We start from the raw sequence: 17,723 nt of genomic DNA, 5'->3' as shown, positions 1-17,723 counted from the left end.
ACCTTAAAGACCAACTAAGTTTATATTTTGGTATGAGCTTTCGTGTGCATGATCTGAAGAAGTGTGCATGCACACGAAAGCTCATACCAAAATATAAACTTAGTTGGTCTTTAAGGTGCTACTGAAGGAATTTTTTTATATTTAAAGGACTCCACCTGCTTTTGGAAATTTATCAGGTGCCAATGAAAAACAGAGCACACCTCTGTCATATTCTCTGTGCAAAGTCATATTCAAAGAGCTAGGCAGGCAGTACAATTGCCATTTTGAGGAGCTGTGCATTTACTGCCATATCTAGCTTGGTGGTCCTTATTTCCTTCTTCATATTTATGTGACTGCTGTTAGTGGCATGTGAGAAAACTGACAGCATTCTTAATGACGCAAGCTGGATACATCTAAAATTAATTTTTCTAAAGTTTGGGGTGTTATAAAATCATATTGGGGGGGTTGCAGGACACCATTATTAATGAACAGAGAGGGGTGACAGAAATTGACAGCTGCAATACCCAGAATCCTGTTCAATGCCATCTTCCCTGTCTCCCCACCCCTCCCGCTAGGACGCGACCCTGCCTGAAGGAAGGCTTAAGGATCTGCATATGCACAACAGTTAGCATAAACTCACACATTTCCCCTCTCCACCTCCCCTCCGCCCAGAACAAAACAATGTTTCCAGAAGGGGGGAGGGAAACCGCCCAAATCCAAAGTGACACTTTTCTACTCAAGTTAATAATACAGCCTATTATACCATGAAATCTCTATCCGCTGCCTCTGTATTAGAATTGCTGTTTTATATCTTAGAACTGTATATGTCAGGACTGCTACCTTTTAATTAGAAATCCCTGTATTAGGTATGTTTTCCAGGTATATTTTCTGTATGAACCCTGTATGATCCCAACCCACCTGAACCTTGCCCTACTACCACCCTATACCCATTCAAGGACACATGGACAATAGAGGGATTAGCTGGAACAACTTTATTCAAATAAATTGCCATCCTCAACGTAGCCCACCCTTCCATGGCCTGGAGGAAAACACCTGCCGGGTGGACTTCCACCCCACGGAAATCGCCAGGAACTGCCCCACCTCTGCACCCATCTCGAAGGATTGCCCACCTGTCAAAACAAAGGGAAGTGCCATCAACGACAGGAGAAGAGAGATTGACATCTCTCCATCTGAAAGGAAAAGTCATCTCCGCACCCAGCTAATCCGATCTCCCACCCACCGCCCTTGTCTCCCCCTCCCTCCCAGTCCAGAGATTTCCATGCAGGAACAGGAGGGTATATAGGGGGTCCTTACCATTTCCCGGGGTTCCTTCCTTCTTTCCAGAGGCAGGGACCCTACAGCTGTAGCTTTGCATTCTGCAATAAAGGGATCAGTTTGTTTTTCCTGACAGCATTGTGTGGTCTCTGTCATTTTCCCGGCGGAGCTGAACTTAGTGCAAATTTTGGAGCTTCCGACCCGCGTCTGTCCTTCTTAAAAGGCAACGCATTTTGGGGTACATTTTTCATAACAGGGGAAACTAATTTAGTCATACATCATTAAGAAACTGTACTAAACAAGGCAACAAATTAAAATCAAGATTAAAACAATGCAAATGTCTGGACTCAAATCCAATTTTGGTTACTTCTGCTATTTCTACCAACGGAAAACACTTATTAATTAACAGGCACTGACAGAGCGTGCGCCATCTGGACTGAACAGGTGGACTCTTTTGATAATAAGCAAAGACATGCTGTAAGAAGCGAGCCACGTTCTGTCTTCTAAAAAAGAAACAAGAGGGAAAATGCAGGGATTGTTGAAAATGACGGGTCAGAGAACAACCTACTTTGTTAGATAAGTGACACAGATAACAACACCTCTAAGCTCCCCGCGCATAAAAAGCATGTTGGAAATTAAAATCAAAGTAGAGAGAAGCATAACCATGAAGTGACATTTCCCTGTCTGACTTTCTGTACTTTTCATACTGCTTTTTTTTAAAGGTTGTATTTGAAGTGTTCTCTTTTTGCTTTTTTGCACATTGGGTTTGCTTTTGTCTTTCAAAGTGGAAAAGCACTTCTAACGGAGAGGGAGAGGGAGAGGGAGAGGGAGAGGGAGAGGGAGAGGGAGAGAGAGAGAGAGAGAGAACAACCCTTGGCCTTGCTCTCTGCCATTTCTCTCCCCTGCTATATGCTGACACATTGGCTAACTATGACCTTTGCTCTTTACCTCCCCAAGACAATCCTGCTTTTCCTCCTGTGCTTCCCCTTAGGCCTGGAACTGCCTCCCAGAATGCTTCTCTGAGAGACCAGCTTCCTTACTTCCTTCAAATCTTTCTCAAAACCCAACTTTACTGTAAAGTAATAATAAGAGTAATCCTATATAATAAAGTCCAAGTTGTCCCTGCGTCCAGTCCCGTCCCGTTTTGCGTGCTAATGCGCATGTGTCCCAGGGACACAGGGATTGGACGCAGAGTCTTGGAACGCACACGCACACACTCTCCCCCCCAACCCCTTTGCAGTTTGCCTGCGGCCGCCAACCACCGCTCCCGCCAGACAAGCACCTCATTGCGAGGAGGAGGAGGCTGCTTTTTCCCCATTCCCCCCTACGCTCCCCCCCCACAACCAGCAGTATGACGACGAGGAGGGGCCCGGTCCGGTTCCCGCAGCCGCCGCCCCGGAGCCTGATGCCGCCATCTTGGTCCACTGCCACCTCCTCCGCCTCCTCCTCACAACCCTCCCTGGCCTGTGAGAGGAGCGGTGGGGCCGCGGTCTTTCCTCCCTCTCTGTGCTCGGGTCCGTAACTCTGAGGGGGGAAGAGGAGGCGGGGTGGGGGCGGGGCCTACTGAGCACGGGCTGAGTGGCCCAGGCGCTGAGGAGGCGGGGCTGCCAAGGGAAGGAGTCGTTGGCGGCGGCGAGGAATAGCAGCAGCAGCCCGTGAGGAGGCGGGGTAGTAGCGGCGGCCTCGCAATAGTTTTCCTCAGACTAAACAAGCAGCTGGGTGCCTCAATCGTGCCGCCCTCAGCCTTAACGTTTGGTGAGGGTGACAGGCTGTGGGGCAGGAGAGGCACTATGGCAGCATTAGGGACGGACGGAGGTGGGTGGGTGGGGGTGGCGTGGCCCTGCCGTGGCCTCCCCCTCTCTCAAAGGCTTCCGGCGTGGTGGTGACAGGGTGCGTGTGTGGCTGAGGGAATACAGGCCGGAGGGCGTTGCTTCCCCCTCCCCCCTGCGTGTGTGTGTGTGGCGGCAGTGTCCGTGGGGTCGCGGACATAAACCCACCTTCAGATTTGCCCCACCCCACCCCGAAGCCGTTGAATGAAGCTCTCTCCAGCGATGCAGCTTTTCCCGGGCCTGGCCAGGGTTACCTCACGCACTCTCCCGTCTCCGGACAGCCGAGCGAGCGAACGAGCGCCTCGATTCCTCCGTCCAGACAGGCCGCGTTTGAGGGGAAATTAGAGCATTTGGGGCGGAGGGGAGAGAAAGCCGTCTGCGTCTGCCCCTCTCTCGGCTGTGCTTTTATTTTATTTTTATTTTTTATGGAGGCTTTTATTGGGTGTTGCTTAGGGAAACGGGAGCCACAGCAACCTTTTGATAAGAGGCTGGAGCCGGAGTGGCTTGACCACCACATCTCTCTCCACACACATACCGCACACACACACACACACACACACAACCCCCCCACCCTTCCCACCCCCAATACATTCACTCCTCCCTATTCCACAGTGATCCTGAGTGCAAACTTGCCACCAGCCTGGCTGCAATGCGCACTTAGCTCGCGCAGGCGGCGCGTCCCAGAGAAGCCCCGGTCACTTCTCTCTCTCTCTCTCTCTCTCTCTCTCTCTCTCTCTCTCTCTCTCTCTCTCTCTCTCACACACACACACACACACACACACACACACACACACACACACACAAACCACCCATCCGCCGCCACAGCAAACCACCCAGGGGGAGCCTGGGGCCTTCCACGCACATCCCCGCTGGTGGAGGCGACGCCTGCGCAGTCCCAGGGCTTCCCCTCTGTTCCCGCCCAGCTAGCGCCCGTTTACTAAACGGGCTGAATTCCACTAGTAGTAATAATAAGCCCTTGGAATGCTTCTGGCAGGGTCTTCTTGACTTTAATTGCTGCAACACTTTGCAAAAGAAGGTGGGGCGACCACACACCCCTTTAGCACCTTTTCCTTCCCTCTGTGGACACTGTCAGAGGCAGTGTGCCTCTGCATGCAGCTTGTTACGGACATCATTGTTGCATCCAGTTTTGGGATTCCCATTGGGATCTGGTTGGCCACTGTGAGAACAGGATTTTTGGATTAGATGGGCCATTGGCCTGAACTAACAGGTTTGTTCTATGTTCCTCTAAACAGCATCCTAGTTCCATTACTTTTACTATAGCTAAACCTACAGCAATTATGCCTAACTGAATCAATGACATATTTCCTCCCAATCATCCCCTGGGCTCCATTTCCCTCTTCTTCTGTTGTTTCCTTTATTTCTAGGTTTTCTAAAATGTAAGTGCCTTTAGGGTGCGCCTTATCCTCTCAGTCTTTGTTCAGACATAAATGCTATAAAAATACATTGGGCTGTAAACTCGGAGCAGACCCATTGAAATAAATGAGTTATACCTATGAATTTCAGTGGGTCTCATCTGAGAGGACTAGCATTGGTGGCAATGCATTATTATTACTTGGGTGGGGGTGCTTAATTATCAAGGTTTATTTCATTTATTTAAAATTTCACAAAGGAAATGGTACGCAAATCAGAAACATTAACATTAGTTCTCTTTTTACTGTTGGTCACTATAAGCAAGTCTTAAACAGGAGAAGTTTGGGATTGTTTCCAAAACTACATAGCAAGGCTGAGATTTACTAACAGCCACGATTGAGAATGCCTCCATCTATGTCCTTGATGTTCTCATTTGATACAGATGATACCTCTTGGACAGCATCCTCAGAGGATATTCAGGACCAGAGGAAAACAGTGGAGAAATTGGCTCTTCAGATATCTAAAACTGAAATCACTCTACAGGTAATAAATAATCCTCCTCCTCCTCCTCCTCCTCCTCCTCCTCCTCCTCCTCCTCCTCCTCCTCCTCCTCTGTGGTAGAATAAGCCGCATTTCATCCTCATAGATACCAGGGATGTATACATGAATACTTCGTGACCCATGGGGTCACAAAGAGTTGGACACGACTAAGCAAACAATACATGAAAAAAGAAATGTGAAGGTAGAACATCAGCTTTGCACACAGAAAGCCCCAAGTTGAAACCCCAGCATCTTCAGGTAGAGAGAGTTTCCCTCCAGCAACTCCCACCATCCCTGACCATTGGCTCGGAACTGTGGAGTTCAACAATGTCTGGACGGCACCAGGTTGGCTTTCCCTGCAATACATAAAACATACATATTGTTCTATCCTGGTGGGAGGGAGAAAAAACAAGTAGAGCAAACAAACAGACAACTCTACAACTTTTAAAGTGGCTCAGCAAATAAATAAGCTTTGGACTGGCAATGAAATGACTATAATCCTGATGGGGAAGGGATTCTGCCAATGGGGTGTCTCTCATAAGGCAAACATATGTGCAGTGATACTGTTTTAGCATCATCAGCTTTACTCTGGAGGAGGTCACTTAGCACCCAACTTAACTGTACACACCTTTCCGGAAAGCTTGTTGAGTCTTTCTGAATCAGAAAGGCCCACTCAATGCTCCTTCCCCATCTAGACTGTGATGTGCGGTTGACTCTCTTCTTGTCCTTGAGAACTGTTGGGGACAGAGGGTGTTGCATTTCATATGCGACACAGAACATACTGGTACGTGCTGGACACAGTTTTTTTTGTTACTTGGCAACAATTCCCTTTCTCTTAGCAACAGAAATAGAATAATGGATGGGGTTTTGTGGGGGAGGGGGGCAGGATACGAAACATAAAACATGAAGTTGACTCACATTTCTTTACCACCAAAACATTCATTTTAGGCATGCTGAGAAACAATGGGAAAATATATTTCATATTCACTTGGGGGGGGGGGCAGAAAGGGTGAATCTAAAACTGCCTTTATTGTTTATAGGGACATTCTAGACCACCACCACCCCACCCCACCCCCCGTAAATGGAAAATGAAATGCAGTCATGAAATCGTAGATCACAGAGCTGTCTAGAATCCAAATGTCATGAATGTTTGGCCATAGAGTAAGGATGTTTCCTAATGGCAACAGATGCCTACAAAGTGTTTGACAGGTCCCTTTTAAAGGCTGTACCTTTAAAGCACATTCAAAAGACATTCTCTCAAAGAATTCTGGGCACTGTAGTTTACCACTCCCAGAGTTGCCATTCTCAGCAGCTCTTAACAACCTGAAGTGCCCAGAATTCTTTGAGGGAAAGAATGAACTTTCAGTGTACTTTAAAGGTGTAATGTGCACTTAGTCATAATGGCACTCAATGAACTTGTTAAAACTCCTGAGCAAATGGCGTCTCACAAAAGACTCTATTTACACTCCATTACATCTTCCCCTCCTTATCTCCTGTTAACTTACTGTTGAGTGTAACTCAATTGGTCTAGGCAGCAAGGAAGATCAATGGTTCAGGAATCCAGTCAAGTTCTAAAGACCTAAAAGATAATCATACCCCTAATATTCCCAAGCAATTCCAGTGCTCTGTAGGAAAGGGGGTCCTATGGCTTCCATCTAGCCAGCAGGTTTGTGCCTTAGAAATTTGGAGGCTTATTAAATTGATGATTATTTCACTCAAGTTGCGGTGGCCTTTATTGGCCCGATGAAAAGTTCCCATAAAAATGCAATAATCAATTGGACATGAATTGTATAGTGTCAGAAATGTCTAATACAAAAGGGGAAAAATTATGAACACTAAAAAAGAATTTGAATAATGACTGGGTTTTTTAAATGGCAGCTTCAGACTCTACCAATATTTTCTTCTTAATCATTGTCTCAGGAACCAATCTTATGTAAACTTATTTCCAGGAAGAGATCTAGCCAGCTAATCTTCATAAATAATGCATCTGACCACTTTTGTGTCAGGGAAGCATATTACTTGTGAAAGCATTTTGATTATTAACCACTGTCTCCATGGATAAGGAGGAAAATGCACATTAGAAATGCTTCCTGAATTGTTTCCAGCCATCAAATTAAGAATGTATGATTGTGGCTTCTCTTGCCGACCAGCTTTACCTGGCATTAACCAACAACTCATCACCTAATTGGCTGTTCTATTTATTTGCCCACGTTTAATATGTCCACTTCTTTGATGCCATTTCTTTTATATTTGCTCTAGAGTCCCACCTGTTTATTGGGTTTGGTGAGATATTCCAGGAAATGCAGATATTCCGGGAATACATACCACTCTTTGACAGAAGCAGAAAAACTATGGGAGTTTCCTGGGCCATGATGTCCATAAGATTGACTTATCAGAAACATACTGAAAGCCATTATGGCTGCCAGGATTTTTAGAGGACGATTGGAAGGGCCAGAACTACAGCATGGACTGGCCGGATGCAGAGGAGTGGTGGGAGGCACCAGTTGGGGAACCCCCCAAGAGAATCCCCAGAGGAAGAAGGCTCAGAGCCAGGGGATTGGTGGTGGGAAGATGATGAGTGGTCAGGGGGAGAGGAGAGAGCAGACTGGGATGAGAAGGTGTTGGAAGCCAAAGTGGCAACAGGGTTTAGTGAACAGGAAGAGACTGTGGCAGAGGGCAGTCCAGAATCAGAGGCAGAAGCGTAGGCTGGAGAGGAGATAGGGTAGACTGCTGAAGAAGGCAGGGAGTCTCCACCTCCTGCTGTGAGCAGCTTCCCTCTCCACTGGTCTCCCAGAACACAGAGAGGAATGAAGAGGGTGGAGCAAAAAGAGACAAGACAAAGATGCCTCAGGTTGGTGGGTAGGTGGAAAGGCTGCCTAAATTGTGTCTGGCCGCTGTTTCTTCTTTTCTTTTAAAGTAAAAGGAACTGTGGGGTGTAATACATTGGAACAGTCAAGTACAATATTCCTTATTTCCTTAGAGTGGGCACAGGCAGGGGGCATGGCCCTGGCTGACTCTGGAGGAGGAGGAGGAGGAGGAGGAGGAGGAGGAGGAGGAGGAGGAGGAGGAGGAGGAGTTTGGATTTCATATCCCGCTTTATCACTACCCGAAGGAGTCTCAAAGCAGCTCACATTCTCCTTTCCCTTCCTCCTCCACAACAAACACTCTGTGAGGTGAGTGGGGCTGAGAGACTTCAAAGAAGTGTGACTAGCCCAAGGAGGAGCGGAGACAACAACCTGGGTCCCCATATTACGAGTCTACCGCTCTTACACTACACCACACTGGTGTCACACAGCCATTTTCTCTCTTGATCTCTCTCTTTTGCTGATCTCTTGCTTGCCGCTCTCTTGATGCCATGCTGCTCTCCTGCAGCCATTTTGTTCTCTTAATGTATTTTTGTTGTCTGCTGGCTCTCAGCCAGCAGCACATGAGCTCAATCTCCATGTGAGGTGAACTCACAGATTTACTAAGTAAAGCCTGCCTTTCAGTGATCTAATCATGAACTGAAATTTTAGTAAACTTCTTCTTCTTGTTGTTGTTTAGTCGTTTAGTCGTGTCCAACTCTTCGTGACCCCATGGACCATAGCACGCCAGGCACTCCTGTCTTCCACTGCCTCCCGCAGTTTGGTCAAACTCATGTTCGTAGCTTCGAGAACACTGTCCAACCATCTCGTCCTCTGTCGTCCCCTTCTCCTAGTGCCCTCAATCTTTCCCAACATCAGGGTCTTTTCCAGGGGGTCTTCTCTTCTCATGAGGTGGCCAAAGACTCTTGTGTCTTTATTCTTTTAAGTGGGATAAAAGGGAACACCAGGAATAATCCATCTGGGCAAGACATATTGGATTACTTAACTAAAGAGATTCAAATGAATATGCAAACTAGCTTCCTGCTATATTGAGAGGAATCTGCTCTGCTACATGAAGGAAGGATAATACTTATTCAATATATCCTTTCCTTAACATTCCCACAAGAACAACTTCCATTAACAACGAAATCAGGGAGTGTATCAGTCTTAGGCTCTTGGCAGCTAGTAGCAGTGGTCAGTGGGATGGTGCAGGCAGGGTGATGCCACACAACTGGCTTCCCAATGCTGAGCGTCACTGCCACTTACTGAGGAGGAGCAATTTGTGGGGAGCACAGTGTGGTTCGGGCACAGCAGCAGAGGTGTCTCCCTCTCGATAAGTATAAGGTTACTAGATTTTTTCAATGAATCCGGGGACACTTTTCAACTTCAATGGATTTGGAATGGGGACTGATTTGTAAATCCGGGGACTGTCCCCGGGAAACGGGGACATCTGGTAACCTTAGCTAAGGAGCAGTGATGCTCAGCATGGCGGAGCCAGGTTTGCAACATAGCTTTCCTGCACCGCTCGGCTAACTACTTCTGGTAGCTGGCCTCCCTGGCTTTCTGCATTTCAATTAAAGTCCAGGAGAAGATGTCACGTGGAAAAATCTCCTGTGCTTTTGTTTTTTCAGATCAGGAAGCATGGGCAGCCAAGGAGGCTACAGAGTGCTGGAGGGAAGCAGACACCCCGCCCTTGGCCACGTCACTATCATAAAGTAACATAAAGTATCATAAAATAACGGAGAAATCCTAAAGCATCCTTTAATGAGGCAGAGAAACAGACACATCTCTGATAGGAGAAGAAAACTTTATCAAAAAATTGGAGGACAGGTTTTGGGACAAGACTACAATGTAATATCCTAGTTCTGCTTTTTATGGTGCTGCCAAAAAGTTTATTGGATAATTCCACAAAAAGAGAAAAATTGTTTTCTATGTGTGTGTGTCCCCCCCCCAGTTGCTGTTTGGGCAGAATACGTCTTCCATCTGTTGATTTAAATATGTTAATAGAGACAGCTGATCAACTACAGCCTAGGCTACAAAAAAATAAAACCCTACCCCAAATGTAGAGCTGATAAAGCAGAATGTATTGCAACCAACATAGCCTGAAAATACCCACAATGGAGGCTGTGAATTGTGCCCTTTTGTGTGTGTAAAGAACATTCAGTTTAAACTACTGCTCCAAGGTGTGGCTATGGTAATCCGGACCTGCAGGTGCATTGTTTGATGGGTTAAAAATAGTAGGTAAATGTTTAGGACAAAATAACTCCTTATTATTAGTAGTAGTATTAGTACTAGGATTTACACGCAAGTTGATTCTACAACATGTCTAGATAATGGTTCACATTATCAACATTTATTCCTTCAGTAGCACCTTAAAGACCAACTAAGTTTTTATTTTGGTATGAGCTTTCGTGTGCATGCACACTTCTTCAGATACAGTGAAATGGAAGTTTCCAGGCACTTATGTAGAGAAGGGGTGGGGAGGGGTGGGGATGGGGAGGGGGGATCACTCAGAAGGGTGGTGGAAATGGGTGATTGACTGACTGATAGCTGTTGATGACCGCAAACGACTGCAAACCATTTGCAGTCGTTTGCGGTCATCAACAGCTATCAGTCAGTCAATCACCCATTTCCACCACCCTTCTGAGTGATCCCCCCTCCCCATCCCCACCCCTCCCCACCCCTTCTCTACATAAGTGCCTGGAAACTTCCATTTCACTGTATCTGAAGAAGTGTGCATGCACACGAAAGCTCATACCAAAATAAAAACTTAGTTGGTCTTTAAGGTGCTACTGAAGGAATTTTTTTTATTTTACTTCGATCCAGACCAACACGGCTACCTACCTGTTATCAACATTTATATTGCATATTCAGAATTTTCATCTTCCTTCTTGAGAGCAGAAGCCACAAAGGAAAGGCAGAAATCAAATTATAAATATAGTACACAAACTTAAATAAAGGCGAGCATGAATTTGCATCTTAATATGAATAAATAAATAAATGAGTAATGAAAAAAAAAATGAATAATAGCTTTGGGATGTAGAACCGAAGATTGCAATTTGAAATCTGAGCTTGGCATATTCTATTTTAATTTTGCATGAAACCAGTGCCGCAAAAGGTAAAATATGTAATCTGGGCAAGATTTTTGAAGACTGTAGTTTAAATGTCTCGCCTGGGGTTTTCCAGGATTCCTGATATGGACTCTATATTGAGCTAGATGGGGCAATGGTTGGACATGGTATAAAGTAGCTTTCTATGTTTCTAAAAGCACGGTCCCACTATGCTCTGTACATGAATGTACCCTACATGCAAATAACAGGTACATAGATCAGATCTCGCCTAAAGAACAGGATTTGCACTTTCTGCTGGCACCAGCTCTTAGACTATGGGATGGAGGTTTTCAGGTGGAGGCTGGAGGGCTACCAATCAGGGATCCTGTAGTAGTGGGCATCCTGCAGTGGCAGAAGGTTAGGAAAATAGGCAGTGAATACACGGAAGCCAGCTATGACTTTAGCATGCTCTAGCTTCTTAAATTTTAACTATTCATCCTTAACATTCTGTTAATACATTTCAGTGTATTTAATATCCAAGAGTTATTTTTAGGGGAGAAATTAATTTAGTGCATGAGTAAATACTGCCTAAAATCATAGATGCGTTTCTTCCATTAACACGTGAGTGCATTTAAAGAAAAGAAAAATTCATTAACCAAGCACTGGACATGCAGGCAAGATTTTAAAATGTAGCCAATGGTTTTACAAATTAGGGTTGGCAATGCCTCATTTCTGAAATGAATAGCGGAAGAAAACAATTAGCGTGCCTGTTTATACAGCCTGTAAACAACTACAGCTGAACTTCTCTGAGTCAGTGTGTGTGTGTGTGTGTGTGTGTGTGTGTGTGTGTGTAAAACTGATTCAATAGATGAATTATGACAAAAATTAGGAGAGCAGGGATGGAAAACCTCTGGTCTATGGGCCAGATTTGGTCTATCAGGCCTCCCCATTTGGCCCAGCAGGCTGCTTTCTCCAAAGCTCATTCACCTGCCCAACCCCATACATCATATTTGTTGTTTGTTGTGGGCCAGGTAGAGACATGTCTGGATTGGTTATTCATGCAGTTGAACCCTGTAGAAAACAAGAATGAACTCCCCATGTATCAGTCCTGCTTCGTTCAAGTGCACAAGACAGGCCTGAACCTAAACCCTGCAGAGAGCAGAATTCAACTCCAGTTGTATATGGGAGAGTTTCCTGAATTCTCATCATCACTTGTGGAAACAACAATAATCAGTAAGACAAACATGTGTTTAGTTTATTCTAGAAATTAGACCTTCCTCATGACAAATGGAAGAAAGGGAGAAATTTAGAGTAACTGGCATTTGCTGAAAAGGCAATTAAACAAATTTTGTCCTTGTCAAAAGACCCTTGCTTAGTACAGTATTGAGCAACTCAGTATAATCTGTTATATTTTAACCCAAGTGTAAGGTCAGTCTTCTATTGCCTGAGCAGGCGCGACAGCCCCAGCCCCCAGGAAATGTGGGAAAGGAAATGAAGACTCTGACAACATTATGGAATTAAAATTAGGCCACAACTTTATTAAACTTCTGAATGTAGGAAGACCTTGGCTTAGGCCTTGGGCGTGTATCCCTCCCAGCCTCCCAGCCGGGGGGAACTGGGGCTCATCAGGGTAAATGGGATATGAGCAATGTAAGTGTAGTCAGGCAGCTGAGCCCATATCCCTGCACGCAGGGTAGTTCACTGACAACCTTTCAGTGTATGACCAGTGACACCCATTTATGTAACCCCTTTAAGAGGGGACCCTGGAATTGCAGCCGCAGGGGAGTGAGTCACCACTTCACACACACACATTATAGGGAAGAAAAGACTAAAGGATTCCACCCAAGGCCATAACCGCCAAAGTTGTGAAGAATAGCTACGGCGAAGACAAAACCTGCCAATGCAGGAAAATTTCTTCCCAGTCCTTCAGTGCCCACTAAACAGGAAGAAAAGGTTAACCTGCAAACAATGAAAACATTAATAAAGGAAGGGTAGGGAGGGTGACTCTCCAGAGCCGACTGCCTGGCTAATACCAGCTCCTCCCCCTATTTATAATGGGTCTGGCCCCACTTAAAGCTGAGGCTGGGCGTGAATCTCTGAATAATACACTGAGAAGCAGGCCAGCCCCCTTCTACTAGCAAGTTCCCTGGGAACTGTAGCATCACACACTATCCCGCAAAAGGCACCCACATTATAGTGTGAGTGCTCATTCTAGTTTGCTCTTTGTTCCAATTGTTTGTTCACAACTCCTCCTTGTGGCAACACCTAGAACCAGCTCATATGATGTTCACCTGGACTTCAACTTTAGTTGACCAAGTTGATCAAACTAGTGGTCATTTTTATGCTGTAAATACTGACACCTAGGCAGTGTTGGAGAACAACCGGGTTCCCTTACTTTTGTTCTCAAATTCACCCACCCGCTTGGTGAGCCTGCAGCCTGTAAGTTGATTGTGTCTAGCAGTACGTCTTGAGATGTTCCCAAGATCTTGAACCCCAGAGTATCAATGTAAAATGTACCTGTACATGTTATTAGGCCATGTAAAAATGGGTTTCAAGAAGCAACAGGGACAGAAAGACACAATTCACGTAGGATGTGCAACCTCTTGTTCTTATTATCATCATAAATTTTAATTGTTGTTTTGCATAAGGAAGTCTCAAAGTGACTTGTGAAAATAAATTTCAATATGGATTGCAACATTTAAAACCAGAAAGCCAACAAGCTAAAAGTGACCATACAATAATTATGAATAACAAACACTTATTTTCCTCCGATATGCGTAAGATCACCAAAAGATTACCCAGATAAAATGCCAACCCATACATCAGAGATGTTAACATGGAGTTGAAATATTAATGTTGGAACCAGGTGACCGTCCCTTGGGTGAACATTTTACTTGCAATGGGACACCAATAAAGAGGTCTGATCTCTTATGGTCATCTTCTGGAGTTCTGTTGGAAGGGACTTGTAAATATAGTCCTCCAGTTATGATCTCAGGGTCTAGGTAGCAAAAGACATCTCACAAGATATGATGATTTCAAGTCATGTACTGCCTTATAAGTTAAAACCAACATTTTGCACTGGGCTCAGAGATGATTCTGCAAAACAATGCAGCTTAACCAGAATTGGTTTTATATGTTAAGAGTGTGTGGTCTTTGCTAGCAATGGGGCCTCTGAATTCTGCATCATCTACAGTTTCTAGATTGTCTTCAGAGGGAGCCCCATGTATGTCAAAACTAAAGCAGATAGACATAACTGCTTTATGGCACTAGTTTCCTATGGTCTAACACTCATTCTATTCATGGATTTTGCCATGTTAAGAGTTTGGCATAAGATGTTTGAGAATGGAAGTCTCTTGGAGACAATTCTACTCCCTCTGGCATTCATATAGGCTTCTTTACTTTAAGGCAGAAACTTTGTAAATCATAATACAGTAACCTTTTACAAGATAAAGCGCATTGCTGGGCATGTGTCAGCAAACTAAATAAAAGGACAGGTTAAGATGTTCAGAATGCTACACTTTTGAGTATATGCACTGCATATTTCTTGAGGAGTTGTAGATGGAATATATGGCTGTAGAACCTAAATCTATGGAATTGTGACAACAGCATTGTACAGAAATATCTCGAATTGGTTTGTCATTTCTTCCTTAATCCAATAGGCTCTGGGTTTTATTCCTAACCACTGTAAGCTAGGCCAAGATAAATAATTTTTCTTCTTTAGACAGAGGCATGCTGAGTGGAATACAGTGTTCTTTTGACATTAATTTGAACATTACTGTGCGAAGAGAAACAGCTACATACCTGGCTTAGAGTGGACAAAATGGGTTTGGATTTGATAGGAAGAACATTACAATGCGGGAGAATTGCTTTACTGAATCAAACTATGACCCATCAAGTTGAGCATTCTGTTTCCAACAGCAACTAGCCAATTACCTCCTAAAATCCCATTTAGAAATGGACAGTATGCCAAAGGGTGGGAAATCTCTCAAAAAGTTATCATACCCTACCCATTCTTGCTTTAAACTGTTTATTTCTCATTTGTAGTGCACAGTTCAAAGGTTAACCCTCACCCCACCCCATGCTGGATTTCTTCAAGAATAAGGGTTGGTGGATCCCATACAATTACCCCAAAGACTGTGGATGTGTGAGTCCACCACTGTGCTCAAAACTGGAAGGCATTTGTGCAAGAGGCAACCACTACATGGAGATGCATAAATTGTGCCTTTACGTGTGAGTACCTTCTCATTGGCTGTATATTGTCTCCCTGCTTATTTAACTTATATGCAGAATTCATGATGCGAAAGGCTGGACTGGATGAATGCCAAACTGGAATTAAGATTGCCGGAAGAAATATTAACAACAACCTCAGATATGCTGATGACACAACCTTGATGGCAGAAAGTGAGGAGGAATTAAAGAACCTTTTAATGAAGGTGAATGAGGAGAGCGCAAAATATGGTCTGAAGCTCAACATCAAAAAAACTAAGATCATGGCCACTGGTCCCATCCCCTCCTGGCAAATAGAAGGGGAAGAAATGGAGGCAGTGAGAGATTTTACTTTCTTGGGTTCCATGATCATTGCAGATGGTGACAGCAGTCCCGAAATTAAAAGACGCCTGCTTCTTGGGAGAAAAGCAATGGCAAACCTATGGATATTTAACTATGAATCATCAGCAATTAGCCATTGATTGTAAACAATCACTGCCCTGGGAGTGCTGAGTAGCCTATAAATCTTGTAGCAAGTGAAGCCATTCTACCTCCATCAGACCTTTCTTTCGTACAAAACGGAGGGTGTGGATTTGGGAACATTTCTTGGGGACCGTATGAAAATCCACTGACTTTTGCAAGATTGGACTAAGAACTTGTAATCCACACACACACACACACACACACACACACACACACACATTATTGTACATTTTAAAAGAGAAGGTGTAATTCAGCAGGCACCTGCCAGTAGGGGAGTTACTGCACACTTTGGAAATACCACTGGGCTGGCATGATGCATTCATATAGAGTTTATTCCATTTTCCCGATGTTTTCCAAACTGCTAATTTTCACATTATATTTGAGTTTTTGCATGACATGAAAGACACTTCTGGGAATACAGCACAAGTATAGCACTCATTCCTGTGTTATTTGCTTCCATAAAAAATCTGTTTGCAAATAACATGGAAATGATGGCTAAACTTGCACTATATTCTGCTATATTTCTAAAAGCGGCTTTTGCATCACATGAAAGGTCCAATGTAATGTGTACATTAACAGTTATGGAAGCATCAGGGAAGTGGAATAAACTCCCATGTGAATGCTGTGGGAGATTTGCAGTCAAAACATAACTAACAAGCACAATGTTAGTTAATGTATGAAAGGGGTAGGACCGTGAAGCTGTATTTGCTGAAAGGCAGACTCAGACCATAGAAATGTAATTAGTAGAGTAGACCTGCAAATAGGAAAGTGGCAGGGAAATACATTGAAAAGTGTGGAATGAGCAAATAATTAACAGGAAGGTTTATAAACACTCTAGAAGTTATGGTTGCCATACGTCAGACATAGTTGAGATTTGGCCATTGTAAACAGTGGCCAAGCAGAATTTGTTGAAATGTCCGGGAAAATCCAGATGTATGTCAACCCATGTTGAAAGTGTTGAATTTTGAGAGTTTCCTTAAAAATAGGTCAAAAACTTTGCCCACCCCCCAAAGTAAAAAGTTCAACAACTTTTTGTGTCCAAATTTTCACTTTTTGAAATATGGCAACCCTATCAAATGCTCATTGTCATATAATTTCCCCACAAACACATGAGAGTGGTCAATGAAGATGAGATGCAATCCTACTTTCATGCAAGCTTTGTGCAAGCAAGTCAGGATGAATTAATAGGTCATGGTGAATTTTCAGAAGCATTACAAAACAAAGGTGCCATAAGTTGCCCATTGTTAATAATGACACCGTGTATAAAAAATTGTTTTTTCAGGCCCTAATGTATAATTGCATGCTATTCATTTAAACGTCCCTTCAAATTTAAACCCATTCCTTTCTTTTTCTTCAAATATATGTTATGTTGCATTGATGAGTAATCATTTCTATGTTCCTCCCTCAAGGTTCCTGTATTTCCTTGCTCCAGGTTGCAATTTCCATATATATTCTTTGCTGTAATTAGCATTCAAATCCTTTAACTAGCAGGTGTCACAACAATGCTTGTTGGGAACATGATGCAAAGTGTTGCGAAATGCGATTTTATTAAGAAGCAGCAAGCTTTTTATTTCATATCTCAGTGCTAATAGTACTTAATTTTTTTAAGTTTCACGAATTGCAATCTTTCACAAATCACTGACACTAGCATTGTAGACGAGGCTTCAAAAAAACAGCGACCCCAAAACCCACCCTACTTTTAAAAAAATATTTCATATTTGATTGTGTGAGGTACATACAATTCCATTGAAACCATCCTCAAAGTGTCAGCTGATACCAAGTACCAACTGTGAAGGAAATTAAATGGGTAATAATAGTAATTTACTCCAATTACTACGCTTTCTGAATAGGTTTATAATATACAATTCCACACAGGGTTTCACCTCACAATATGAATCCGCCGTTAGTTGCTGCTGAGAACTGAACCTCAGTGAAGCTTAACATTATCAGCCACCACATTCATATCTGTTCCCTGTAGATTCTTATAAGTTACATTTCCCTATTCTACCAAAGGAAGATAAGCTGCTCTGCATCTGTAGACATTCCCTGTAATGCCTCTTTTGACCCTGCAGAGTCTATACAGATAAGCAGAACTGCAGCAGTAGGATGACAAATGCAGCAGGAAGCATGTTTATGCTTTCAGCTGA

General features: G+C 43.9%; 1 protein-coding gene and 1 long non-coding RNA gene across 5 annotated transcripts; one reads left to right on the top strand and one right to left on the bottom strand.

Moving 5' to 3' along the window:
- Positions 1 to 956: 956 nt before the first annotated feature.
- LOC148685981 (uncharacterized) lies at positions 957 to 1,432 on the bottom strand. The gene is made up of 2 exons (XR_015949643.1): positions 1,294 to 1,432; positions 957 to 1,109 (listed from the first exon to the last, which is right to left on the bottom strand). It is a non-coding gene; the product is annotated as an uncharacterized LOC148685981 (long non-coding RNA).
- Positions 1,433 to 2,512: 1,080 nt separating this feature from the next.
- LOC148685980 (uncharacterized) lies at positions 2,513 to 16,954 on the top strand. 4 transcript variants are annotated; one of them, XM_088668078.1, is made up of 4 exons: positions 2,513 to 2,768; positions 4,897 to 4,997; positions 9,469 to 9,552; positions 15,175 to 15,634. In XM_088668078.1, exons 1-4 carry the CDS (start codon positions 2,606 to 2,608, stop codon positions 15,181 to 15,183), a joined length of 357 nt encoding a protein of 118 aa, XP_088524204.1. In that variant the 5' UTR covers positions 2,513 to 2,605; the 3' UTR covers positions 15,184 to 15,634. The 4 variants fall into 4 exon arrangements, 1 of the variants encoding a protein (XP_088524204.1); XR_015949640.1 differs by lacking the exons at positions 2,513 to 2,768; positions 15,175 to 15,634 and adding an exon at positions 2,836 to 3,009 and having other exon boundaries at positions 9,469 to 9,769; XR_015949642.1 differs by lacking the exons at positions 2,513 to 2,768; positions 9,469 to 9,552 and adding an exon at positions 2,870 to 3,009 and having other exon boundaries at positions 15,175 to 16,954.
- Positions 16,955 to 17,723: the final 769 nt, after the last annotated feature.

Source organism: Zootoca vivipara, chromosome 4, assembly GCF_965207765.1.
Source record: "Zootoca vivipara chromosome 4, rZooViv2.hap1.1, whole genome shotgun sequence".
Classification (NCBI taxonomy): Eukaryota; Metazoa; Chordata; class Lepidosauria; order Squamata; family Lacertidae; genus Zootoca; species Zootoca vivipara.
The sequence above is the reverse complement of the archived record's forward strand: the minus strand, read 5'-3'. Positions and strand labels throughout refer to the sequence as shown.